Source organism: Lachnellula hyalina, assembly GCF_007821495.1.
Source record: "Lachnellula hyalina strain CBS 185.66 chromosome Unknown contig00151, whole genome shotgun sequence".
Taxonomy (NCBI): Eukaryota; Fungi; Ascomycota; class Leotiomycetes; order Helotiales; family Lachnaceae; genus Lachnellula; species Lachnellula hyalina.
In genome coordinates, this window is record NW_022157265.1 from 15,599 (window position 1) to 40,998 (window position 25,400).

The following is a 25,400-nucleotide window of genomic DNA, read 5'->3' on the forward strand; positions in this document are numbered from 1 at the left end:
AGCCCTCGGATCGACCGGGCATCTGTGACGTGGACGGAGCGGGTTTCTGGAGAATACCATCCTTCATATGGTGGATCGAAATGTGTTGACTCTGATCCGACTGTCTGCCGAAGCCATACGTAGAGGATGTGGAAAAGGGAAAGAGGATTGTGAGGTACAAAGGTGGGGAGTGGGAAGGTTCGGAGCGGGGCTGGAAGAGCGTATAATTTATTCAGTTGCTGAAATTTAGAAGGGCCATTATATCTTGGCTTTGGCAAGGTCTTTACGCTATCTGTCGATGGAGCTGGGGACGCATCAGCTACATCAGCTAGGGAAGTCGAAAGGTCAATGGTCGCGGTTGGCGCGGTATCTGCCATGGTGAGAGCAATACTACCGTGGAGTCATGTCGAGCTTTCTAGGTATCGCAGGTGTCAGCAACCAAGGTTCAGATTATTGTTTTCCTCGTCTTCTGTACAGCTGAATGTTTTGAGCAATGCTCAGATACCGTTGTAGTCTTCTCGAAGAGAATTGAGCCAGCATTGAAGAAGGACATAAAGTCAGAGTCAATCTCCTAAGCATCTAATGGTGTCATCACCGCAAGCTGGGCTGTCGTAGCCTCTATCCATGTCATGAAATAGAAATAGGGATATACTTACAGCTAAACAGGATCTTTTCTAAAGGTGTTGAAAGAAGTTTGCGAGAAGAATGGTCTGATGAGGGAAGGAGTTGCTTTTCTATGCCTCGAGAAAAAGATTTGTTGCGGGAAATCCCGATGTGTGCATGTGACGCGGCCGCTCATGCACCGACCTGCGGGCTGCAGCTAGTCTAGTTCTATGTTTTTCAGGGCGAATGAATGGCAATGCAAAAGTCATCCAAGTAGAGGCTTTCTCTTGATACAAATATATCTCTGAAGACAAAGTAATCATAATCCTATGGGAATAAACAGTTCCTGGTTTTCCAAGATTGTTTTGTATAATTCGACAAAACCGCCTTGTTTCCTTTTGGTGTCCCGGAATTTCCTGGAGCACTAAGTGAAAGAGCAGAGGGGAGCTTACCCAGCCTCCAGCCCAGCACAACCTGAAGTAGTTGCGAGAAGTGAACATATAGGAAAGGTCATAATGTCTGTTTCTAATACTTGAGTGACCCATAACTTGAGGCTTTGAATTTACGAGCTCTATCTACCACACGTGATTTGGTGGGACAACTTAAAACCTTTCATATTCTCTCACGATTTCTCGAATGTGGCAGACACCAAGCCAACTACATCCGTATGACAATCGACTCTCTGAAATCTGTTGCGGCTACTGTGCGAGCAGTAAAAATCGCAGAACGGAATGTTATGGAGACATGGATCTTTGGCATCGCCCTGGCCTGTGGTATTTGGTACTTCTTCATCGTGCTAGTCCAAGGAATTGGTTCCGCCCAGTTGTATGTTTATACGCGAAATGCCACTTCGTGGAGCATCTTCAAGCTGATACTCTCTTCCTTAGATACCGATACTACTCCTCTAAGCCAAAGCCAGCCGTCTCTCCCACCTTGCCGATAGAAAATGTCCCACTTATTACTATACTTCGACCTGTTAAGGGACTTGAGCCACAGCTCTACGAATGCCTCGCTGCTACATTTCGACAAGTATACCCTCTGGAGAAGTTGACAATCTACTTCTGTGTAGCGTCATCTAGCGATCCTGCCTTTCCCGTGTTACAACGTCTGCTGGCAGACTTCCCACGCTTCGATGCCAAAATATTCGTGGAGGAAGAAGATCCCAATCTAGCTGGCCATGGCGGAGAGACAACGAATTTGGGACCTAATCCCAAGATCAGGAACATGAGCAGAGGATACAGGGAAGCTAAAGGAGATATCATCTGGGTCATTGACTGCAATGTTTGGATTGGGAAAGGCGTAGCTGGACGGATGGTGGACAAGCTCTGCGGGTACAAGGCGGATGGGACAAAAACTATACCTTACAAGTTTGTCCATCAGCTGCCACTTGTTGTGGACAGTGTCGGCGCAAGTGTAGATGAAGAGTCGAGAGGTCTACTCCGCCATGAAGAAGACCAAGAAGTCTCATCTACTAGCTCCTCCGCATACGATATATCCTCCCCGCCCAAAGACGAGTCGCATCTTGACACGGTGCTCCGAATTGGTGGTGGACGCCTGGAGGAAATGTTCATGGCATCATCACACGCAAAATTCTACACAGCAATCAACACTGTGTCAATTGCTCCCTGCATCGTGGGAAAGTCGAATATGTTCAGACGGTCGCATCTAGACTACTTGACGTCTGGAGCCTCTTCCTACTCGCCCGGGATTGACTTCTTCTCTGAAAATATATGCGAGGATCACTTGATTGGAGATTTACTTTGGCGAAAGAAGGTCGAGGAGGAGAAGGCTGGAACGAAATTCTACAAGCATGGACTGGTCTTCGGCGACTTAGCTATCCAGCCCATGGCAGGCATGTCAGTACGGGAATACATTGCAAGGAGAGTTCGATGGCTCCGCGTTAGAAAATGGACCGTCACCCTAGCTACTTTTGTAGAGCCTGGAGTTGAACCCATTTTATGTTCCGCCTACGGAGCCTTTGCATTTACAACCTTACCATGGTTTCACGAAAAACTTGGAGTCCCCCAAACATGGGTTGCTTTCTTTATCTCTTGGATAGCAAGTGCATTGACATGGATGCTCGTGGATTCTTTAATCTATGCCAAACTCCATTCCGGTGCGTCAATCGAGCTGGACGAGGACACACCCTCCTTCGCAAAGCCTCCTGGTAGACAGTCGAGAAGATCGATCGGCGAATGGATCTCTGCATGGCTCGGTCGCGAGTTCCTCGCTCTTCCAATCTGGTCTTGGGCCTGCCTAGGTGGAACGACCGTTATGTGGCGAGGCAAGAAATTTCGCGTCGGCCTGGATATGCGAGTCGTCGAAATCAAAAGTTTGCAGAAGACGCTTACTCTTGAGCCAGAGAATATGCGCTCACGAAGTAAAGATAGAGTTGACTGATACGAATACCCCGATAGACTAATGCCTGATGAATTGATATTGCCGCCACTTCTTTTCTTCTTCTTCTCCTGTGCTATCTATTACTACTTTACCTACCTGCGGTTTCTGCTTTGGGCAGTGCTCATATAAGGCGATACTTCCATTGATCTAAGCTACGTGTATTGCTTCAATCCGTCCTACCGCATTGAGGCAATCGAGGTATTGGACCCTCCCGGACCAAATCATGTTCCTGAATTAAACATACCCCTTATCTCATTAGCTCCTCACTCTCAAAAACTTCTTGTCTGCCTTGTCCACCTCGTGCAAACTGTTCACCCTTGTCACAAACTCCGCTCTAAACACGCTTTCTAACGCTCAACGGCGAGGAGAAGTTGGGCAGCATAGCAGTATGTAGTCCTGCGTGGCAAGCAGCTGCTTCAACTAAGCTTTCCCTGCGCAGCCTTTATATTCTCTATTGGCCAATTGAGCACCCAGAGATCCGTTTGGGAAAAATTTGCATAATCGATGAACATTGTGGGGTAAAAGGATTTGTTATGTTATATCTGTGATGTCAGCTTGTCCCCTCGCACCCCATTGCGTTCACTATAACTCCGAACATTCCGTTTTTCAACGTTGCGTCCAGATCTAGATTTTCTCTTGCAAAGTGTCTGTCCTGTTCTAGAAATGTCAAGAATAGAGTCCAAAAAGCTAAGCTTAAGCTTAACCTCGATATCAAAACCCTTTTCCACCGCCGAGATCAAACTCAATACCCCGAAATCCCCACAACACCCGGAGCCATGGTCGGCTTGGGAATGGAGTGCAGAGGGTGGTTTTTATTGGCATGCTAGGATGGGCTGTAATGGTATTCCTTTCGCTTTCTCTCCTATCGACTTACTTACCCTATCCATTCTCAAACTTCCATCTCTTCTCATTACGCTACTAGGTACAAGGGAAACTAAGTAAGATTGTCTGGTTTCAGATGAAGGGGAATACGAACCCCAACCCTACACGCCTACCCTGCCTATTTTCCACACCCACCACCTGCACTTCCGCCGCCGCGACGAAGAAAACACCACGCTCTATGCTAGCGTATAAGGAAGTGCCTGGAGTGGTGTATATAGCGAGTCTAAACCCATTCTACAGGTGTGGCGGCGTTGTTTCCAGTGCAGATTTGGTGGGAAAGGTGGGAAGAGGTGGCGTGTGAGGATATGCGTGTCGGGGCCGCCAAAGAAAAAGACGAACATAAAGGGGATGGTGAGGGTAAGGGGAAGGGGAAGGTTAAGGAATGAAGAAGTGGAGGAAAATGAGGAGAGAAACAAGCCAAGGGGCTGAAAAAAGCTGATGTCGATGAGTGGAGGAATAGCATTACGCAAGAATATGACCTGGCCCTCGAAAGCAACGAGAAAGGTAGGTAGGTAGGTAGGTAGGTAGGTGCCTTGCACTATCATCCATACATGTGATGTAGCGATACTGAGACGTGCGAGTAGTTGACAAGGAAAAGAAAAGGGAAGATACTTTCAAGAAGGAAACCTATGAATGGAAAGAGTGGAGGCGGAGGGAGAAGACCCGGAAGAGGAAATTAGCTTCCAGAGGCTATAATACGTTTCTCAAATTCCTTAGTAGGAAAAAGTCTAGTGTGTGCCATAATAAGCAGTGCTAAGTGCATAATAATAAATCGCTACGTGCTGAAAATCCGGGTATATTCCATATCCCACAAACTGAATGCAAAGCTGCTCCGTGACCTCGTTATCATTACACATCCTAGTCTATCTCGTCGCAGCCACCTCATAAGTACTCGGCGCTGTACTTTCTACACCATGATATGACGTCTCATCTCCATCTGAACGTGTAGGCGGAGTCAACATCTGGTACTCTTCGTCTTCACCGCCGGTTACTCCCCGCTCCGCTTTGATCTCCCTCGTAGCAACAATCAGCTTCTTGCGGATCCACCAGCTGGCGAATACTGCAGAGACGTACAGACATTAGTAAGATATCACACACAATGATGGATGGCATTGCGAGAAAAGGTGACTTGCCGCTGATTATCACTACGATACCTATCGCAACTACCTTTCCCCATTTCGCGGCTTTCGAGCCCTCGGAGCTGGGTGATCCGAGTGCTACGAAGACCATGGATTTAGGGAGGGAAAGGAACACGGTAGCCATGTAGACCCAAAATTTCATGCCTGTGCATGAAAATAGAGGATTCGCAAGATCTGTAAATAGATACGTTGTCAGTCGTCGCTCACACAGGCAGCTGTGGAAATAACAATACTTACGTGGGGGAACAATGCTGTATCGGATTACCAACACACCACGAAATCCAGCTTCCTGGGTGACTCTAGCAATGGCTGCCCACTTGACTTGTTGGTCGATTTTCTTGTGAACGTACTCGGTGAACAAATACTTGAAGGCAACACTGGCGCAAAGTTAGTTCCTCTCGCCATGAACTCTGCATGAACAGGCTAGAGACTCACAAACATGCCGCTTCTCCAAGAACAGCACCCGCACACGCAATCCCGATAGCAACGCCAAGCGGATACGTCAGCTATCAGCGCCATCAGTTCATCAATCCAAACTTGACTCCTAACTCAGAACTTACACCAACAATAAGCTGCACAATCTCATGCCCAAACAACGGCGGAAAACTAAGAATCACCAAAATAAGTGTAGGCAGTGTCCAGGACCACGCCTCCCTGTCCCGGAGCCAGTCCGTCAGCGGTTTAACCCAGCGCTCGAAATCCTTTTTATAAACCTCAAATAACACAGAGAACACAACGGTCAGGATACCAAGAGGCACCATCCTATACGCCATATCGTGTCAGAGAGGAGGGTTACTTAAATAGAGGCACGTGACAAACCAGTAAAGTCTCCGCTGCCATTTCTTACTCAATTTCTTGTTCAGCAGCGAGGACGACTTGTCCTTCCATTTACTCTTCCTAAACGGTTCGGGTTGCATCGTCGTCGGCGGTGGTGGGAAGTCTCGCGAGTGATCATACTGGTGGTGGAACTGGTGAGTCGAATCTAGGTGTTCGGGGATTGAGGCGTCGAAGGGGTCTGGGGCCGATGGGGCGGGTTGGTAGGGCGCATATTGACGGGGCGCGGCTCCGAGGTCCTGTTCTTGGGGCGTGTGACTGACGGCCGCGGCTTCTGGATAATCACTGATGTTGTGACTCCGGTCCATAGTTGGAGATGTGATGTGAGCTTGGTGAGGTTGGTGAGGTGGTATTGTTGTGTTGTGTTGTTGTTTTCTTTAAATGAAACTGAGTGTCGCTGTGTTTAGGTTTGGCCCGTGACTGCGCTACGCCCGTATACTGCGTATTCTAATTTTAGAAATGTCGACTATCGGGACTGTGGAATGTAAATATATACCGAGTATGTATGAGTCGTAAGAGAAGACAGTTACCACCTTTTTGACGCACTTGCATTCATAATATTTATACGTATTGAACTTGGATTATGTGTAATTAAAACTATATACGTTGAGCGTTTCATAGGTAGGGTGCCTTATCTGGACACTCCGAGAAGCTAAAGTTACCCTACCGACGACGGCTTTCTCTTAGTAAGCACTATAATGTCTAAAAGCGAAACACGAAACCAGATATTATACATGCAAAGAGTTAGTTATATCCAATAGCTAGAATGTAGGCTTAAACAGTGTCATGTAAAATACTTCAATATAGATCTTACTGGCGGTTGAGACTTTACTCCAATTCAGTGTGTTATATGCACAGACATCATAACCTGACGGCTAATTCAAGCCGGATCGACTCTCCTACGAGACATGGACCTGCAAAGTGCGACATGCAACAAAAGCGGCTTGTAACCAGAATAGGCCAGAGCCACATGTCAGAGGCTATCCAGTCACATGACTCGGCAAAGATCCCGGATCCGGCTTGTTAGTCGGCCGACTACCTTACACCATATTAGATACTAGTCCACGACCGGTAACCTTCTTTATACTTCGTATTTCATCCGATTTTCCGCCTTTGCGGAATCTTACCCCGCGTACTCCGCATCTCACTATATCTCTTCGTCTATTGGCTATGACGCAAAGTCCAGTGTGGGGTTGGCTTTGTTATCAACACGCATACGGCTTGCGTCGGCATACAATATAATACATCCCCATAAGCACGATAAGTGTACCGACCGTACTTAAGGTCATGTTGGAAACTGACAGTTCTTTGTTATTTCTACTTCTTGTCATACGTGTTCCTTCCGTTCAAGGAAATTTCAGGCTTTGTTGATAGTCAGCTTGTGATTTGTAAAATAAGTCCAATCCAAGTACTACATTCCTTCTCAGGTGCTTTTTGTCAAAAGAACTTCAAAATGTTCTTGTCGAGTAAGGAAAATGGCCTCACAGCCCTCTTATTTTCCCTCTTTGCTTGCACTCTCGCGGTATTTTCAGGATATGTAAGTGTTAAGAAACCGCATTCTATCTCCTTGGCCTTCCAAAGCTTTCTAACAACCCACAGTTGATCCTCCTAACAATCTACCGCCTCTACTTCCATCCCCTCTCTAAATACCCAGGACCCTTGCTTGCCAAAATAACAGATTGGCATTCTGTCTACCATGCCTGGAAGGGTGACCGGCATCTCGAGTTCTGGCGCTGTCACGAGACCTACGGTCCCGTCGTCCGTTTCGGCCCAAATAGTCTCTCCTTTAACTCAAACACCGCCCTAAAAACAATATACGGCCATCGAGCAAACGTCCAGAAATCCCAGTTCTATTCCGTATTTCCGCCTACGAAAGATACCTACAACACGCACAGTAGTATTGATAAAGCTAGTCACGCGCGCAAGAGAAGGGTGCTAAGTCATGCCTTTTCCGATGGCGCGGTTAAGAGTATGGAGAAGTATATTTTGGGAAACGTGAGGACATTCTGTTCTCGTCTTGGAGAGACGAAAGGGGAGAAAGGTTGGAGTGTGCCACAGAATATGGCGGATTGGTGTAATTACCTGACCTTCGATGTCATGGGGGACTTGTGTTTCGGGAAGGCGTTTGAGATGCTCGAGCATGAGGAGAATCATCATGTTATTGATCTGATTGGGAATGCGGCGCATATGCATTTGATTGTAAGAAAGTCTACCCTGAAACTATTTGCTGGAGCTGACAGGAGAAGTTGGGCACAAATCCTATGATCAAAACCCTGGGTCTGAATAAAGTCCTCTTCAGGAAGATCTATAACATGAGAATGCAGTATATGGCATATAGCAAAGCCCAAGCGGGCGAGAGAAGCAAGATTGGACTTGAGACGGACAGGAAAGACTTCTTCTACTACCTTCTGAACGCACGGGATCCAGAGACTGGAAAGGGGTTCTCGCCACAAGAACTATGGGGCGAGAGTAACCTCTTGATTATCGCTGGCTCAGACACAACATCTACAGCACTAGCTTCTGCATTCTTCTATCTCCCTCACAATCCCCGAACTCTTGAGAAATTGACCCATGAGATCCGGTCGACGTTTGCGGAAGTGGAGGATATCAAGTCAGGACCTGCGCTCAACTCATGCATATACCTTCGAGCTGTCCTCGACGAGGGAATGCGTCTCTCGCCACCCGTCGGCGGGATGCTTCCCCGCGAAGTCCTGGCGGGTGGAATTGATATCGACGGCGTGCATGTTCCCCAAGGCGCTGTAGTCGGAACACCCCACTACACACTTCACCACAACCCAGCATATTTCCCCGCACCATTCCTATTCAACCCTGAGCGTTGGATCGCCGCTTCCTCTTCTGAAGTAACCGAGAAAACTGTCGCAGTTGCGCAATCGGCATTTTGTCCCTTCAGTGTTGGTCCTAGAGGATGTATTGGGAAAGGGTTGGCGTATACCGAGTTGTCTGAGAGTTTGGCGAGAGCGGTGTTTATGTATGACATGAAATCAGCTGAGGGTGTAAGAATTGGAGAAGGAAGCCCGGATTCTGAGTGGGGGAGGCAGAGAACAGAGGAATATCAGTTGAAGGACTCGTTTACGAGTTGGAAGGATGGTCCGTTTGTACAATTTCGCGAGCGTGCGTAGGGTAAATTCAATCTAGAAGGCGAGGAAGGCGCTGGTGAGGTAGTTGAAGCTTGCAAAGCTGCCAATGTCTATATTCCATGGGATAGAATCCATGCACCGCCGTTATTTGGTTAATAGCAGCAAAATATGAGGTGGCATGGCCTGGTTCGTGATTGCAAATATTGTCTCTTGCATTTCTAGAGATAGAACTTTGGGCTTGACCAACCCGGGGCCCATGCCCGTGACCCCGGAGTTGAAGACGGTCCAGTGACATATCTCACTCTTTTCAGCTAACACTGGATTTACTTATTACATGCTGGCTGCCGTACAAACTTGTTGATCTACGCAGCTAGGAAGCTGTTAATGCTATTGGATGAGCTCCTCCGAGTCAAAGCATATTCTGCAACCTCTGTATGTGTGTGTATGTGTATGTGTATGTGTACTCGTTGTACGGAGTAGTAGACAGGACATCCGATCCTGGACAGGTAATTTCCGCTTCTTGAACAGGCATAAAAAGCATCTTTAGAAGACGTTGAAAAGCCGAACGAGATGAAAAAAGATAATAGGGAGGGAAAACACGTAGCAGATGATAATCTGTTCGAATACGAATCTGCGCTTCCATCCCTTATAGAGTTATGTAATCTTACCATCCGAATATCTGGTCAGCTGGTGGGCAGAGGTAGAGATCAGGAATGCGGGGAACATGTGGCATGGGAATCTTGACTTTCCGATGGCTGAAACCTTGGCATTTAATCCCTGTTACATTTCGACGCCACTCCACGCCACGCCACGCCACGCCACATCAACAACTTCCTACCTGAACCTAAACTTCTGTTGTAAATTCTATCTCATTTGCATGTCTATCTTGATTCATTGATGATGGATTGTAATTCTAATTCTAGTACGCTTACAAGTATGTTATGATGCATTGAAACCTGTGCACTGCACTGCACTGCACTCCACCTGATATTCCATTATTGACATGACGTTGTCTCCTAAACATCCGTCTGTCCCACATCAAAGGCACAGTTACATGTAGCATTAGGTAAAATTGGCATCATATAATGCCACTTCTGATTGGTCTAGAACACAGTCTGTAACACCGTGTGGGACATGAGACTTGGTTATTGGTTGAGCACCTGGCAAAGGAAGGTAGGATTGAAGAGGAGAGGGGAGCTTGAGCTTGGAAGCTACGAGTGAGCTCCGCGTCATGACTTACTTTGCTTGCTTACTTTACCGAGTGTTGCCTACCTACGAACCCCTCACCTCACCTCATTGCCTCTTCTACATCTCTCTTCTCCCATCTTCTCCTCAACCCAACTCATTTACATACATCTTCCAACTCTTGACCAAGACACCAAACAATCAAGAGAGAAAGAAACAACAAACAAACAAACCAAATACCGCAAACATGATCGATCCCACCCAAGTCATCGAGGCTTTCAAGACCAAGGTCAGCTCAGCAACTTCGAGCGTCGCACCAATCCCGACAGTCATTCCCAATGAGCCAATCTACGAGACAGTTGGTTCTGCTGGAGGAAAGACTCTCTGGGTAAGACCTTCTGCCCTCGATCATTCGACTCAATACTAACACGCAGCCCAGGTTGTTTTCGTCCTCATGCTTCTATCTACTCTAGGCTTCACCTTTTTGGCATGGTCAGTCCCAGTTGTAAGTGCCAGTCCCCCAAACCCCACCCACCTCTACGTATACAACATCCCCCTCAGTCACTAACCGAATCGTTCAACAGCAAAAGCGACTTTTCCACGTCATCACCACCTTCATCACCCTTTTCGCCACCATTTCCTACTTCGCCATGGCCACCGGTGACGGCAACTCCTTCGCTGAGACTGTCATCAAGACATCCCACAAATACACCCCTGACACCTACGAGTATGTCTACCGCCAAGTCTTCTGGGCCCGCTATGTCGACTGGAGCTTGACCACCCCTCTCCTCCTCCTGGATCTTGCATTCCTCGCTGGCTTGGACGGCGCCAGTATCATCATCGCTATCGTCGCTGACCTCGTCATGGTGCTCACTGGTCTCTTCGCGGCCTTTGGCACCACCGGTGGGCAGAAGTGGGGATACTATGCCATGGCATGCATTGCGTACCTTGTTATCGTCTGGCAGCTTGTTGTTGGTGGCCGTCGTGCTGTTTCTGCCAAGGATAACAAGACCGGCACGTTGTTTGCTGCCATTGGTGGCTTTACGCTTGTTCTCTGGACGTTGTATCCTATTGTTTGGGGTATTGGTGACGGATCCCGCACGTGGGGCGTTGATGCTGAGATTATTGCTTACGCTGTGCTTGATGTTCTGGCTAAACCTGTCTTTGGTTTCTGGCTTATCTTTGCTCATGCTACCAACCGCTCTGAGAGTATTGATGGATGGTGGAGTAACGGACTTAGCAACGAGGGTGCTATCCGTATCGAGGATGACGGTGCATAAAAGTTTGAGTAAGAACGAACATGAGATGCCGATGGAGATTCTTATGAGGAAAGATCCGACTGCGTGAGAAGAGAATTATAGGACAGGAATAAGGGTTTGGAAGCACTTTGATGGAATCATTTTATCGGAAATCATGCAAGACTGGCTTGGGAACTCGGTGTATATTGGTTTTGCTGCATTTCAAATCAACCCTTGTAAAAGCATGATTTTATTAGGATTAATAAATCGGTATTCGTAAATTGGGGTATCTTGTGTACTTTGCACCTAACATAATATCATCAATTGATCCCAATCCCAATCTCAATACCAATCCGTCACCAGACGCCCACCACTTCCTTAAAACATCAATCATACCCCAAAACTTCATTAATCTTTCCCCTCAAAAAGCCAAACCCCATAGTCACCATGTCAACCACCCCACCATGACTTTCAAAATCCTTCACAATCCCCTCAGGCACCTTCTCATCCTCAAAAATCATCTTCAGATTCCTATACGTATCTTCCGCGATCCCCCTACTCCGTCTCCACATCCTGATTTCAAAGACCTGTATCGCCTTGTCTAAATCATCTGTGATTTGATTACTAGCAGTGGAAGTGGAAGTGGAAGTAGAGGTAGAAGTGGAAGTAGATATGGAAGTGGAAGTGGAAATGATGGCTTTAGACAGTTCCAACGCATCGAGCATAGCGCAATTCACGCCCTCGCCTGCAAACGGCGTCATGAGATGTGCTGCGTCGCCGATGAGCGTTAGGCCAGGTGTGTGGGTCCACGTGTTGGAGGGAGGGAGCATGTAGAGGGGTTTTGCGTCTATGATGCTGGGCTCGGAAAAGCAGGCTGTTGTTATGAGGTCCTTGATGTTTTTGCTGAAGTTTTGGAACAAAAATTCTACTTCTAATTCTGGTTTTGATTCTGGTTCTGGTTCTGCTTTTGGCGATTCATGATCAAGGAGTTTGGTTGCTAGCTCCGCGCCCGTAAGACCTGTGAGTCCCTTGTCCTGTAGATAGGTTTCTGAGGGCGAGGCTAGCATGAGGTAGATGCGCGCTGAGTCGTGGGAGCCGTGCTGTGCTATGAGGGTTCGGCGCGGTGCGCAGGCCCAGAAGGTGCCCTGGCCGAGGAGGCTATTTAGGGGGGCGTGCGTGCTGAGGTTTGTGACGGTGAGGGTTATGGCTGAGACGCCGCTGTAGAATGGGGTTGTGGTGCCTGGGAGAGAGGCGCGGGATTTGGACCATGCGCCGTCTGCTCCTATTACTAGATCAAACTCGTGCATTTCTGCTTCTGCCTCTTCTGCTGACGCTTCTGTACTGGAGGTGGAGTTTATTTTCCGAGACGACGACGACGTGATATTCCATTTCTTGCCCGAAGATGAAGCAGAACGAACAACGGAGAGAACTTTCGTCTCCCATTTAATAACCTCCTCGGGTACACTCGATAATAGTAACTCCGTAAGAGCATTCCTCGAAATCTCGGGTCTATCGCCTCCATGTCCCTGATCGTGATACCGCACCACTCCCCCCGCATCAGATATGATCATCTCTTCGCTGCATTCCGAAGCCAGGGATTTGAACTGTTCAAGAAGCCCGCATTTTGCGAGGGCTAGTTGCCCGGATGAAGCGTGTAGGTCTAGGGAGCCGGAGGGGGTGGAGAGGCTGCTTGCGGTGGGGCGAGGCCGCAGGTCGAAGATGGTGATGTTGGGGGTGGGGAATGAGGGTGATTTATGGAGGAGAGATGCTAGGGTAAGGCCGGAAGGGCCAGCGCCTATTATGGCGATTTTGGGGGTTGGCATTGTGATGTGTGATGTGTGGTTTGATGAGATAAGATGAGATGAGATGAGTGCAATATGTTGTGAAAGTAGAAATTGGAGGAAGCAGTTGAACTTCTAATGAAATGACTTCAAATTTGGGGGAGACCTACTTCGTTATATACATAAACTGTGCCACTTTAGCTGACTCGTAGAATTTGGGTTTGGATGAAGATGCCCGAAGTGTTAGCTAGTTGTTGTTGCTGTTGGAGGCAGCAAGTAGCATTTCGGGTTTTATACGGTCCCGAGATTTCGGGACGGGACCGAGGCTTCCCGACATCAGACGAGACTAGACGTCGTAGCAACAACAACATCGTACAAACACAAGTACGAATTGAAATAGAGAACCCCATGATGAAGCTGTGCTGATGAATAAATACAGCTAAAAAAAAAAAGAGGTAGGATGTCGACGTCACTAGGCAGATGCTTTGTTTCATACACGAGGGTATCACCTTGGTTTCACAAGAACTCTCGTTCAAGACTTGAAAGGCGTCTCCAACCTCAATTGCTACTTCTCATCTCCCATCACTAACCAACAGAAATTTGGCATCAAATACAAAAAATCAAATCGACATATCCGACATGGCAATGTTCAACCTGTAAGTCCCCCCGCCTCCCAAAGCAGTCCGTCCTAACCCCGCGTCAGACCAGCAGGCTTCCTATCCTCCTTTCTAAAATCCCAACTCTTCACCACGCTCCCAGTCCCCAGCACCCCCTTCACGGGGCAAACCATTCTCATAACAGGCGCGAATGTTGGACTCGGTCTAGAAGCCGCACGCCACTTCGCGCGTCTAGACGCCAAGAAGATAATAATCGGGTGCCGGTCCCTCTCCAAAGGCCTGGCAGCTAAAGCCTCGATCCTAGCTTCTACAAAGCGCACGGAAGAAGATTTGGTGATTGAGGTATGGGAAGTCGATCTCACTTCTTTTGAAAGCGTGACGGCGTTCTGTAAGAGAGCGGGGGAGTTGGAGAGATTGGATGTTGTGGTGGAGAATGCGGGGATTGCGGTGCCAACGTTTGAGCTGGTGGAGGGGTACGAGAGTACCGTTGCTGTTAATGTGATTTCAACATTCCTAATGGCATTATTGCTTGTGCCGAAGCTGAGGGAATCGGGGACGAAGTACGATGTTGTGCCTAGATTGACGATTGTAGCTAGTGATGCTCACGAACAGGTATAATTCCCCTCCCCTCCCCTCTTACCCAAATATGTTATGAGAGTTAACACAAAGACAAACAGGCAACATTCAAAGAGCAAAACGCAAAACACATCTTTGAAGCCCTAAGCACAGGCGGCCAGAAAGAACAGCCCGATAAATACAACACCTCTAAACTTCTCGAGATTCTCACGATCCGCTGCCTAGCACCCGCTCTCTCTACCTCCACCAAGCGTAAAATCATTCTCAATACTCTCACCCCAGGCTTCTGCCACAGTGCCCTCATGCGTCACGCGCGCTTCCCGCTTAATATAGCAGCGTATATCGGGAAATTGATCCTTGCGCGGAGTACGGAGGTTGGGTCGAGGACATTGGTAGCGGCTGCGAGTGCGGGGGAAGAAAGTCATGGGTGGTTAGTTTCTTCTCGTTCATACAAATGTGACGGCGAAATCTTTGATGGACTTTTTCATGAGCTAATATCTATCCCTTCCCAAATCATTTCATGAGTGATTTCACAAGCTCATTCATTTTTAACATGTTTGATTTTATTATCATCTTTATTCTAATGCTCCATCTAGTTACATGGCCGACTGTAAGGTCCGCCAACCGAGCGCTTGGGTTAGGAGCGAGAAAGGAGCAGAGACGCAGAAGAGGGTGTATGGTGAGCTGATGGAGATTTTAGAGGGGATCCAGCCTGGGATTACCGGGAATATATAAGAGGAGGATGTTATGGTAATAGTGATCAGAGTCTGGATTTCATTTTAAAGATATGCGGAACGGCTTTGATAGCTGTTAATTTGGAAATGTTTATTAATTGGACAACTCGCGCTGCAGTTCCTGTGCTTTTTATCTTACAGATATATTTTTCTAGACATCCTCGCCGTATGGTCTCAAGGTGTGTTGTCCTGTACTGCTATCCTGCCTTGCAAGGGTGCTGATTTCAGCCGTTAACATTTCGTGGAAGTGTTGCATTATTTTCCAGAATGGAAAAGTTTGGGGCTGACTGCAGCCTTGCTTTTGGTGCCTTCACCAATCAGGACTCGATATGCATATGCAGGCAGATTCGGCTCTACTGAAAACCGGAACAATAATATTGTGATGGGGGCCAGCTGAGTATTTATCAGGCTGGAGGGGTTTTTTCAAAGATCACAAGCCTTCTCTTCCAAACATTTTTCTTCTGGCGTTGATAGTTGCGAATTGCAGATGTCCTCCGAAACTATCGCACTCGACTCGGTCGCAGTCGACAATAGTACTGATGCTTCAGAGGAGTTATATTATGGATGGGGCCTACAGGCATTGGGAGATGCGCGACGGGCATCCGCCGGAGGTACTGAGTCGCGGGCTCATATTATAGATGTGTTTTCAAATACATCTCACCGCAGTACCTTTAACGAGGCCTCCGCGTTACGGCCTAAGTTGGAACAGCGAATAGATCCGGAGACGAAGTGTCGCTTGGTGGTGCTTTCTTATTCATCGCCCCTCAGGGCGAATTACGATCTCATTGCAACTATAGGGGCACATTTGGGGATTGACCCTCAATTCTTCGAGAGGAACTTGGCATTTGGGAGTGGCTCGTTTTTAAGGTCTTCGTATCCAAGGCCACGCGTTGAACCTGATATGCACCTACCGTCCAAGACTGTTTCGTTTGAACTTAGAGCTTCTCAATCGTTTCAAAACTTTGAAGCTATGAGTCATGGTGACGCACTGTCCACTATGTTGCTCACACCCGATAACTCTTCTTACACTGGAGAAAGCCCCATTGGTAAGTTTGCGGTGATCTGGGTCGTTCTTGCGTCAGCTAACTGGCATCAGTGCTCATTTGCCTTCGAAAAGGCACTCCGCGGTACGATGTGCAAGAGCTCTGGTTTGAAACACTCGATGATTTGGATGGAAACGCAATTTCAAGTGCATTATCCAATCCTATTGAGTTCGTGCTACTCTTGGGCAATCTCTTGGCCTTGAGAATTGGATGGGCTTTTGAGCGTTTAGAGAGTTCGTATGAGAGCGCACGAAGCGCCCTTCCTACAAGCCTAGGTGTCGTCCAACCTCGTGATTACCCCAAAATAATGCAATATACGCAGGTGCTATCAAAAGATATTCGATTCGCACTGCGTAGTATCAAACAACTCCAAAGATGTAGGTTAGAACAATCGCTGAAGGAAGACTTTGAGTACCTCTCACAACGCGCTCAAGAGCTACATGATAGCCTCACGGACCAGGTGGCTATCCTCTCCTTAGAAGCAAGTCGGCAGTCAATCGCAGAGTCTAAGAGGGTCAACCGCTTTACACTTGCAGCTTGGGTTTTCATTCCGGTTAGCTTGATATCATCTGTGTTCGGGATGAATGTGGTGGAGCTGAGTCCTGGGCCTCCAATCTCATTGTTCTTTGAGATTGTTGGGCCTGTTGTAGTTGTTGCTCTTGTACTTGAATGGTGGTTTGTCCAGTCATCTTGAAAACAGCAGAGGTGGATAAGGGTATTGACATACATCATCGACTCCGGAGTATGGTATCTGAGGAGAGGAGTGGGACTCTAAGTCCCCGAATAAACCTCCCTTTTGCGATCCCGACACAGCCACCGCAATTATAATTTATTCCTATTGATCAAATAGATGCATAAAAAGCCAATGAATAGTGCTTAACTTTTAGAATTGATTTTAATAAGCTGGTGCAGAAGTTTTATAATCTGAAAAGAATGGGCCGTGGCCGCTTTCTTCACATTTGGCCCAAATTGTCCCTTTGACCCACCTTAGTGGAGTGCTGGGTTGAGAGACGGGAGGTTCTACAATGCATGGAGGTAGGAAACGCGCATGAGAAGAGAATAGACAGACCAGCACAATGCAGTATAATCCAGGATATTGTACACACTCATGCACGTTTCCACATACTATAGTAATTCCCGGGCAAAGGCAGTTAATCTGAGGAAAACAGAACGCGTAGCAGAGCAAATAGAAAACTTCCTAGGATGCTTACGAAATGAAATAGGACTGTGGTGAGAGGTAGAAGAACTGTGACATTGATGAAAGATGGGAAGTGCAGACTGAGCATAGATACTGCTTTTGAAAGCTTAGCGCGATACCCTTGGCTGTAATTACCTGACATCAAATCACATTCTGGGTCCGCAAAGGCCACTGATGTATCTGGTGCGAATATTATTTCAGCCGGTGAACGCTTAGGGGCGGCAGACTGTCGGAATCAAATCATATATTATTTACGGCCTTCCCAGAAAGGGACCACCGCTTATACCTTGGGTTTGTTGGACATAAAAAGCGGCACTTATTCTCATCGACTTCTAATGTCCCACGCCACCTGACACATTATACATTATTGCCGCTTTTTATATTCACTCTCACGCTAGTCCAATAAAGAAGCCGAAGCAAGAGGAAGTGGCGAGTCAGGACAATGTCTAATCTTGCCTTTTAGCAAAGTCCCAGGCATTCTGACTGGGAATTATGTCTGCGAGAAATCATAGAAACGCAATGCGGACAGGTAAGCCCGTGATCTGGACAGTGAAGCATGTGTTGTGAAGTTCCATAGAGAATATATACTACATCGTTGGCATTTCCATCTATCGACCATCACTTAATAGTACTCTGTAACAATCCCAAGCAAGCAATGCAACCTCAGTCAATCTCATTTTGTCTCGTCTTGACATATCTACTCATCCGTAACTGCAGCGAACTTATCCGTCATACCTTGGAGAAGGTCCTCGTACTATAACATATTAGCCAAGTCTCAAAATGAAGGGCAATTCCCACATACCTTCTTGGTGATCGCTTTTTCGCCTTCACTAGGAAGCTCAAACTTCATGCTTCGAAGTTGTGATTGTATGTCACCAGTAGCCTCACGAACCTTGTTCCAACTCTGGCCTTGGGCAACAGACTTTTGTGCTTCATCATGGAAACCCATCATAGCCTTCATCATCCACTCAGTCTTCCACATCGGACAGAATTGATCGTAGTCAGAATAGCCGTTCTGTTGCAAGAAATCTTCCTTGATCAAACTAGCGACATCCAACGTAATTTTGTCAGGGTCGGACAAAGCAGATTTTCCGACCAATTGGACGACCTGGTCCAACTCTTCAGAGTCAGTCAAGAGCTGCTTGATACGGTCTCGGAGGCGAGGAAATTCGGGGTAATCTTTCTCATAGTGCTTGTCTAGAATATTGGTGTATTTACTGTAACTGACGCCCGTGTTGATTGAAGGGAAATGCTTTCGTTGAGCGAGCTTCTTGTCGAGACCCCAGAAGACTTGAACAATACCTAGGGTACTGGAAGTGACGGGATCTGAGAAATCACCACCAGGAGGACTGACAGCGCCGACAATACTGACACTGCCTTCACGATCTGGGCTACCAAGAGCTTGAACGTTTCCAGCACGTTCATAGAAACTGGCCAACTTGGCACCCAGGTAAGCAGGGAAACCTTGATCAGCAGGCATTTCACCCAAACGACCGGAAATTTCACGAAGAGCCTCGGCCCAACGAGAGGTAGAATCAGCCATCATAGCAACATTCTTGCCCTGGTCCCTGTAGTACTCAGCCAAAGTAATACCTGTAAAACGAAGATGATTAGTGTGATGAAGATAATTAGTGTGATGCGAGAAGTTGAAAGGCAAGTTGAAACGTGGCGATGATGAGACGAATTTGGATAACTGGTATGGAATAAGGATAAACAGACAGAAATGAGAGACCACTAGGTTTGAAGGCAGGCGCTGCCTCGACATTACGACGATGTATTAAGGTGTTGAAGGGAAGGTGCAAGGAAAGAGGAAAGGGGGGTATATACCAGTGTAGATGGAAGCTTCACGAGCCGCGACAGGCATGTTCGAGGTGTTGGCGATGAGGACAGTACGCTTCATGATAGGTTCCTTTCGGCCGTCGATCTCGATTGAAAGCTCTGGGAAATCCATCAAGACTTCGGCCATCTCGTTTCCACGCTCTCCGCATCCAACGTAGACAATAACGTCACTGTTTGAGAACTTGGATACAGATTGACTAATGACAGTCTTGCCACAACCGAAAGCTCCTGGGATAGCAACAGTACCACCCTGAACACTGGGGAACAAGGCATCAAGAACTCGTTGGCCGACAACAAATGGTTTTTCTGCTGCAAGCTTCTCGGTAGTTGGGCGGGGTACACGGACGGGCCATGTGTGCATCATGCTGTAATCCGTCTTCTTGCCATCAAATTCCACTTCCAGGATTTTTTCGTCAACCTTGTAGCCTCCCTTCTCCGCAATGCGAGTAATTGTTCCTCTTGCACGAGGTGGCAGCAGGATCTTATGGTCGCTCATAAGAGAGTTTTCCCAAACAGTACCCCAGATATCTCCACCAGTGATATGGTCTCCAACCTTCATTATAGGCTTGAAGTCCCAGACTTTCTCCCTGTTCAATGCGGGTGCAGTAATACCTCGAGGAATGTAAATGCTGTTTGAGGTGTCCGCAATAGCTTTGAGAGGACGTTGAATACCATCGTAGATCGTTTCCAATAATCCAGGGCCCAGTTCAACTGACAAAGGCTTTCCGGTTCGAAGGACAGGGTCTCCTACAGTTACACCAGCTGCAAATCATCAGCACCCTCTTCCATATAATGCTATATATTCCATACCAGTCTCTTCATAAACTTGAATTGTAGCTCTGTCTGCTTCGATTCGAATGACTTCTCCGACAAGATTATCGTGACCGACACGGACCTGGGATGATGTATAAGCTACTAGTCATTGTCTCCAGAAGTTGGGAGCTCACCAATTCGTACATAGCAACACCAATCATGTTTTCTGCCACCACAACGGGTCTGCCGTGAATTAGTAATTGGACCGGTTTTTTATGTGAGATATACAAACCCAGAGACAGAGTAAATGGAGCCTGTGCAGCTATTGTTAGCCCCAACTTTCGAAGCTCCAGAGACGTCAACATACCATATTGCTCCTCGCCGTCTTCATCTCTAGCTGCTTCCTTCTTTGGGGCCATCCTGGCGGATCCTGCTACAAGTTCTATCTCTTCGGACTTGAGTGGAGTTGGAGGTGGCGTAGGGAAAGGCGATGAGGGTAGGGGAGGCAACTCTTCTGGGTAGCTACGGTGCGGGTGCTGGGACAGTTGCTCAATGCTCCGGTTGTGGATGAGATCGTACAATGAAGTTCTAGCTCTCAGACGGGGTCGAAAGCCAACATTCATCAACCAACAGACACAGAGGTGGGTTGCTCAATTGACAGTGGTCTAGATATCGAAGCTTTGGTGGAGCTGCTTGCTGTAGGAGGGAAGCACCTCTTTTAGATTGGGTTGGGAAGAAGTACGGGAGAGCTTTTAGCGGCTTTACTGTAAACGAAAGGCAGCTCCCCCACCAAAAGTCCCTCCGTACACCACCGGTCACAATAATATCTTGATTACTGATACTAAAAATTCCAGTAATTTAAAGGACTACATTACACATTATTGTAATCCACATGGAACAAACAGGTAATCAGTTCTGTGGTTATTCTGATTCTAATATCAAAAGCCGCATATGACTTCCAATCTACATCACATGGCAGGAACAGAGGAGCCCGCCTGATTGTTCAGATACGGAGTAACCTAGCTACGGTAGGCAAGGGGTTATCGACTTCAATCGGGGTTGAGAACCGCACCCGCACCCTCCCACCACAACACAACACAACTCAACTTCACTGCACTTAAGCCTACATCCATGTCTTAAGAATGACCGTGACCACGAACTCGACAGCTTTGGACGTGATTCAGTTTGATATCCACGCCCCGTCTGACTGAGCTAAGGTATCTACTATATTTATCGAAAGCCTATAGCGTTACGATTAAGGCACACTACTCTCTACCTACTCCACCTCCACCTTTAGTTCTACAACCCTCACCAGACCAACAATACACAGTTTCTGGAAGGTGTACCAAGCAGTCTTTAGAGACGTCTTTTGGAACACTCTTTCACCAGCGGCACTCCCGCAGAAGTCGTCCTGGCAGACGATTCCGAGCTCCCTGCTATATTATCCCCCGTCAACTCCGCCCTCCAATCCACCCCGATTTCCCCCTCCCCACCTCCCAGCACAGCAATCTCAGCCCCAAGCACAAACCACCAAATACCACAGCAAATAACTCGACAAGACCCTATCACTCCCCCGGCAGGAACTCTTCTGCAAGGCTCCCCAGAAGCCCAAATACCCTTTTCGTCCCAGATTCTCGGCCGTCGTCGCCGTCGAGACCCTTCTCCAACTTCGGAAGCCCAGCCAGACATTCACGAGAGTCCTAGGGGCTCGGTAGATGAACATCAGGCTGAGAACGAGCACCGCCCAAAGAGAAGACGACAGGGTCCTAGAATGCGAGCAGAAGGCGAGAGTAGCAGTTCCAATGGTACTTCGAGGCCATTCTCAAATGGATCGGGGCCGTCTCCTCTACACAAGGCCGCAGTCTCGAATTCTGCAAATGGATTGCGGAAATCTCCCGTGGCCATGAATGGCTCTTCGAATACAAATGGGCACTTGACCGGAAGTGGCAAGCTGAGACCATCATATTTTGGACATGACCGAGAAGAAGTGACGCGGATTTTAATACAAGCTTTGACCGACTTGGGATATGATGGCAGTGCTTTGAATCTAAGCCAAGAAAGTGGATATGATCTTGAGAATCCTTCTGTTGCAGCCTTTCGAACCGCGGTCTTACAGGGTGGGTGGGCTGAGGCCGAGGACTTGTTATTTGGCCGCTCAACAGAAGAAGGGGGTGTCAGCATCAACGGAAATGGACTAGCTTTGCAAGATAACATGGACAAGAATGCTATGCGCTTTGGGTTAAGACAGCAAAAATTTCTGGAGTTATTGGAACAGCAAGAAACCGGGAGAGCTTTAGCGGTTCTGCGTTTAGAGTTGACGCCCTTGTACCAGGACGTTGCCAGACTTCACCAGCTTTCAAGGTAGGTGATCATACATAACTTATAGTCAGGATATACTAACTCAAACAGCCTACTAATGTGCCAATCTACCGAGGATCTCAAGACCAAGGCAGGATGGGACGGTGCACAAGGCGAATCACGACATACCCTTCTTTCGGAACTTTCAAGTGGGTTTCCTGACCCAGATAAACATAAATACTAACAACTTCTAGAATGTATATCCCCCTCAGTCATGTTACCTGAAAGTCGACTGGCTGTATTACTGGACCAAGTAAAACGAAATCAAATATCGAACTGTCTATATCATAACACAGCGGCCTCTCCATCATTATACCAAGACCACGAGTGCGACGCCACGAATTTTCCCATGCAGCCCGTTCTTGAGCTCACTAAGCATGCCAGTCAAGTGTGGCTAGTGAAATTCTCGAATGATGGCTCACGATTAGCAAGCTGTGGCGGAGACGGTTCTGTCATAATATATGATGTAGGGTCATTCGAAGTCCAGCGTGTTCTCTCGGATCATGAAGACGGGGTGGCATCTTTTGCATGGAGTCCAGATGATTCAATGATGGTTACATGCTCACAAGACAGGAAGGCTCGCTTATGGGATGTTAATGTAAGCTTCAGAGGATGAAACGTAGTTGATGATTGCTAAGCCATTTATACAGACTGGGACGATCAAAGCTGTGCTACCTCGCTTTGGGGAGCCCTCCACAAGTTGTGCCTGGGCTCCAGATGGGCAGACATTTGTGGTTGGGTGCCTTGCAAATGAGCGTAATTTATGCCAATACGATCTCAACGGAGAAGAAGTCTACGACTGGGGGCGAAACCATCGAATACAAGATATTGCTATCACCCCAAATGGACGCTGGCTAGTTGCCATGGATCATGACACACATATTTATGGCTATAATTTTATAACGCGAGAGCCGGTGTTTGAGATGAAGATGAAATCTCGATTAAGATCAGTATGCGTAAGTCAGGATTCGCGGTCTTTATTAGTCAACATGAAGGATGGCGAAGCTCAGATCTTGGATCTGGAGAGACAGACAGAGGGGCCTATCCAGGTATTCAAAGCTGGGAATCAAGGTGGGGAAGATGTTATCAGGGCCACATATGGTGGCGCTAATGAGAGCTTTGTGGCCACAGGGAGTGCTGGTATGTTCCTGTTTCTGGCTTTTTCGCACTTAATACTGACTTGTTTCAGATGGCAAAGTGTACATCTGGCACCGAGAGAATGGCCAACTTATTAAAGAGCTGGATGGCCATCCTGGGGGTTGCTGCAGTGCTGTATCCTGGAACCCAACAAATCCACGCATGTTCGCCTCATGCGGCGACGACGAGAAAGTCCGAATGTACGTCACACCCTGCCCCTACACCAATTCCCAAAATTTTACTAACAAGCTTCCCAGATGGTCTAATGAAGGCACCGCCCTCCAAATACCCAAAGTTCCACCACCAGAACCTAACGGCTGGTAGTAAATAGCTCACGAACACTTTTGAGCAGCATGGCATGATTGATACATCGGCGCAAAGGTTAGGCAAGACTGGATTTTCTGCATCTTCTGATAGGGGCATTCATCTACGGTGTTTGGGCAATGACTGAATGCAAGCGGACTGGAGTTTTTCCTCTTGTAGGGTTGTTTAGACTCGATGCAGGTAGCGCGAATAGAATGAATGGCATTTAGGCAGAGCGAGGAAACGGAGTGTATGTAGAGCGAGCGAATGCTACTCCATTTGAACAAATCTAAGACAAACTTTTACATATAATTCCCACTAAACCTCATCCAACCATGGGATTGCACTCTGCGCCCCCTTCTTCTCCACGGTCCTTCCCGCAGCTCTACAAGCGCCTTTTACATCCTCCTCACCCACATTACCCCCCTTCTGTACCACACTTACTGCATACGCACCAACAAACGTATCGCCTGCCGCTGTCGTATCGACAACCTTCTTTACTTTCTCCGGCTTCACAGAAACGCCCTTTTCCATACCCGAACTCTGAAAGAAAGCTCCTTTTGATCCCAATGTAACTATAACATTTTTCACACCTTTAGACAGGAACTCAGACGTAACAACATCCCAATCAAAACCGTCAGCTTCAACATCGGCAACAGAGCGGGATGTCAGGATCGCAGCTTCAGATTCATTGACAATCAGATGTCCCAGTCCCTTAAACACATCTTCAGGTAACTTTACGGCAGGTGCTGGATTAAGCAACACATCCACGCCGGCTGATTTCGCGGTCTTGATAATCTGCAACACGGTCTCGAGTGGGATCTCTAGCTGCAGGATCACCAGATCCGGTTTCGGCACGCCGAGTGAAGAGGCAGAGGTAAATGAAGAGGGGAGCAGAGAGTGGTTTGCACCGGGCGAGAGGAGGATACGGTTTTCGCCGGTGGTTTCTTCGACGATGATCACGGCTACGCCGGTGGATTGGCCTTCTGCGACGGTTATGGATGATGTGTCGATGAGGGAGGATTGGAGGGATGAGATCATTTCAGGGCCGAATTCATCGGCGCCTACAGAACCAAGCATGCGCACTGTGATGGAGGAGGGGGCCGTGGGGTTTGGGCGGGAGAGACGGGCGCATGCTACGGCTTCTGGATGGGGGGTTAACATGAGGGGACGGAGCTTGTGTCTTGGGAAGGAAAAATGAGATTCAAAAGGGAAGTTTATAAAGAGAAATGTACTTACGGTTTGCACCTTTACCACCAGGCCCCGTGCTAAATGAAGTAGCAGTCAAGGTCTCACCCCCTGAGGGGACCCGAGGAGTGAGTGTTACCAAGTCGGTGTTAAGTGAACCGATTACTGTTATTGTTTTGGACATGATGACTGAGGGTATGAACGTGACTTTCGGTGCAGGTTAATTCTCAGGGATTGGAATAGGATGACCCGAACGAGTAAAATCAACTTCTTAGGGGATATCTAGGTAGCGAGTGTAAGTTGAGCTTGGAAAGGGGTAATATTGAGGTTCTCACGTGCTCAGATAAGGTAGGTAACTAAGTACCGTAGTAGCCTGAAGGCAAGACGCGTGTTGAATCGTAAGCTCAACTGTGAGACTACGAGGTATAGTGAGCTGTATTGAAGTTGCCTTGAGCAAGCAAATTGCTTTGAACCCAGAATTAGCTATTGAAATGACGAAGCAAGACTGCATTCGC

At 47.6% G+C, this 25,400-nt stretch overlaps 9 protein-coding genes across 9 annotated transcripts; 5 read left to right on the forward strand and 4 right to left on the reverse strand.

The window, feature by feature from the left end:
• Positions 1-1,249: 1,249 nt before the first annotated feature.
• Positions 1,250-2,982, forward strand: LHYA1_G006922 (Ceramide glucosyltransferase; the record flags this gene model as incomplete). The annotated part of the gene is made up of 2 exons (XM_031151855.1): positions 1,250-1,407; positions 1,470-2,982. 2 exons carry the CDS (start codon positions 1,250-1,252, stop codon positions 2,980-2,982), a joined length of 1,671 nt encoding a protein of 556 aa, XP_031002782.1.
• A 1,745-nt stretch (positions 2,983-4,727) lies between these two features.
• On the reverse strand, positions 4,728-6,145 carry TVP38_1 (Golgi apparatus membrane protein; the record flags this gene model as incomplete). Its single annotated transcript, XM_031151856.1, has 6 exons — positions 4,728-4,924; positions 4,959-5,177; positions 5,241-5,380; positions 5,439-5,509; positions 5,564-5,765; positions 5,823-6,145. 6 exons carry the CDS (start codon positions 6,143-6,145, stop codon positions 4,728-4,730), a joined length of 1,152 nt encoding a protein of 383 aa, XP_031002781.1.
• A 1,145-nt stretch (positions 6,146-7,290) lies between these two features.
• On the forward strand, positions 7,291-8,977 carry apf7_0 (Cytochrome P450 monooxygenase; the record flags this gene model as incomplete). The annotated part of the gene is made up of 3 exons (XM_031151857.1): positions 7,291-7,374; positions 7,437-8,036; positions 8,078-8,977. 3 exons carry the CDS (start codon positions 7,291-7,293, stop codon positions 8,975-8,977), a joined length of 1,584 nt encoding a protein of 527 aa, XP_031002784.1.
• Positions 8,978-10,367: 1,390 nt separating this feature from the next.
• On the forward strand, positions 10,368-11,400 carry nop-1 (Opsin-1; the record flags this gene model as incomplete). Its single annotated transcript, XM_031151858.1, has 3 exons — positions 10,368-10,508; positions 10,560-10,625; positions 10,705-11,400. 3 exons carry the CDS (start codon positions 10,368-10,370, stop codon positions 11,398-11,400), a joined length of 903 nt encoding a protein of 300 aa, XP_031002783.1.
• Positions 11,401-11,744: 344 nt separating this feature from the next.
• On the reverse strand, positions 11,745-13,181 carry asqM_1 (Monooxygenase; the record flags this gene model as incomplete). The annotated part of the gene is made up of 1 exon (XM_031151859.1): positions 11,745-13,181. One exon carries the CDS (start codon positions 13,179-13,181, stop codon positions 11,745-11,747), a length of 1,437 nt encoding a protein of 478 aa, XP_031002796.1.
• Positions 13,182-13,778: 597 nt separating this feature from the next.
• sol3_2 (Short chain dehydrogenase) lies at positions 13,779-15,067 on the forward strand (the record flags this gene model as incomplete). The annotated part of the gene is made up of 4 exons (XM_031151860.1): positions 13,779-13,795; positions 13,843-14,368; positions 14,434-14,762; positions 14,929-15,067. 4 exons carry the CDS (start codon positions 13,779-13,781, stop codon positions 15,065-15,067), a joined length of 1,011 nt encoding a protein of 336 aa, XP_031002795.1.
• A 2,937-nt stretch (positions 15,068-18,004) lies between these two features.
• vma-1 (V-type proton ATPase catalytic subunit A) lies at positions 18,005-20,318 on the reverse strand (the record flags this gene model as incomplete). The annotated part of the gene is made up of 5 exons (XM_031151861.1): positions 18,005-18,061; positions 18,110-18,900; positions 19,135-19,908; positions 19,957-20,041; positions 20,094-20,318. The coding sequence occupies 5 exons, from the start codon at positions 20,316-20,318 to the stop codon at positions 18,005-18,007; spliced, it is 1,932 nt and encodes a 643-aa protein (XP_031002778.1).
• A 971-nt stretch (positions 20,319-21,289) lies between these two features.
• On the forward strand, positions 21,290-23,718 carry wdr26 (WD repeat-containing protein; the record flags this gene model as incomplete). The annotated part of the gene is made up of 5 exons (XM_031151862.1): positions 21,290-22,260; positions 22,309-22,406; positions 22,452-22,855; positions 22,908-23,397; positions 23,447-23,718. Coding segments are annotated over 5 exons (2,235 nt in total), but the record flags the coding sequence as incomplete, so codon positions are not given.
• A 297-nt stretch (positions 23,719-24,015) lies between these two features.
• Positions 24,016-25,069, reverse strand: rbk1 (Ribokinase; the record flags this gene model as incomplete). Its single annotated transcript, XM_031151863.1, has 2 exons — positions 24,016-24,842; positions 24,937-25,069. The coding sequence occupies 2 exons, from the start codon at positions 25,067-25,069 to the stop codon at positions 24,016-24,018; spliced, it is 960 nt and encodes a 319-aa protein (XP_031002789.1).
• Between the last annotated feature and the right edge of the window lie 331 nt (positions 25,070-25,400).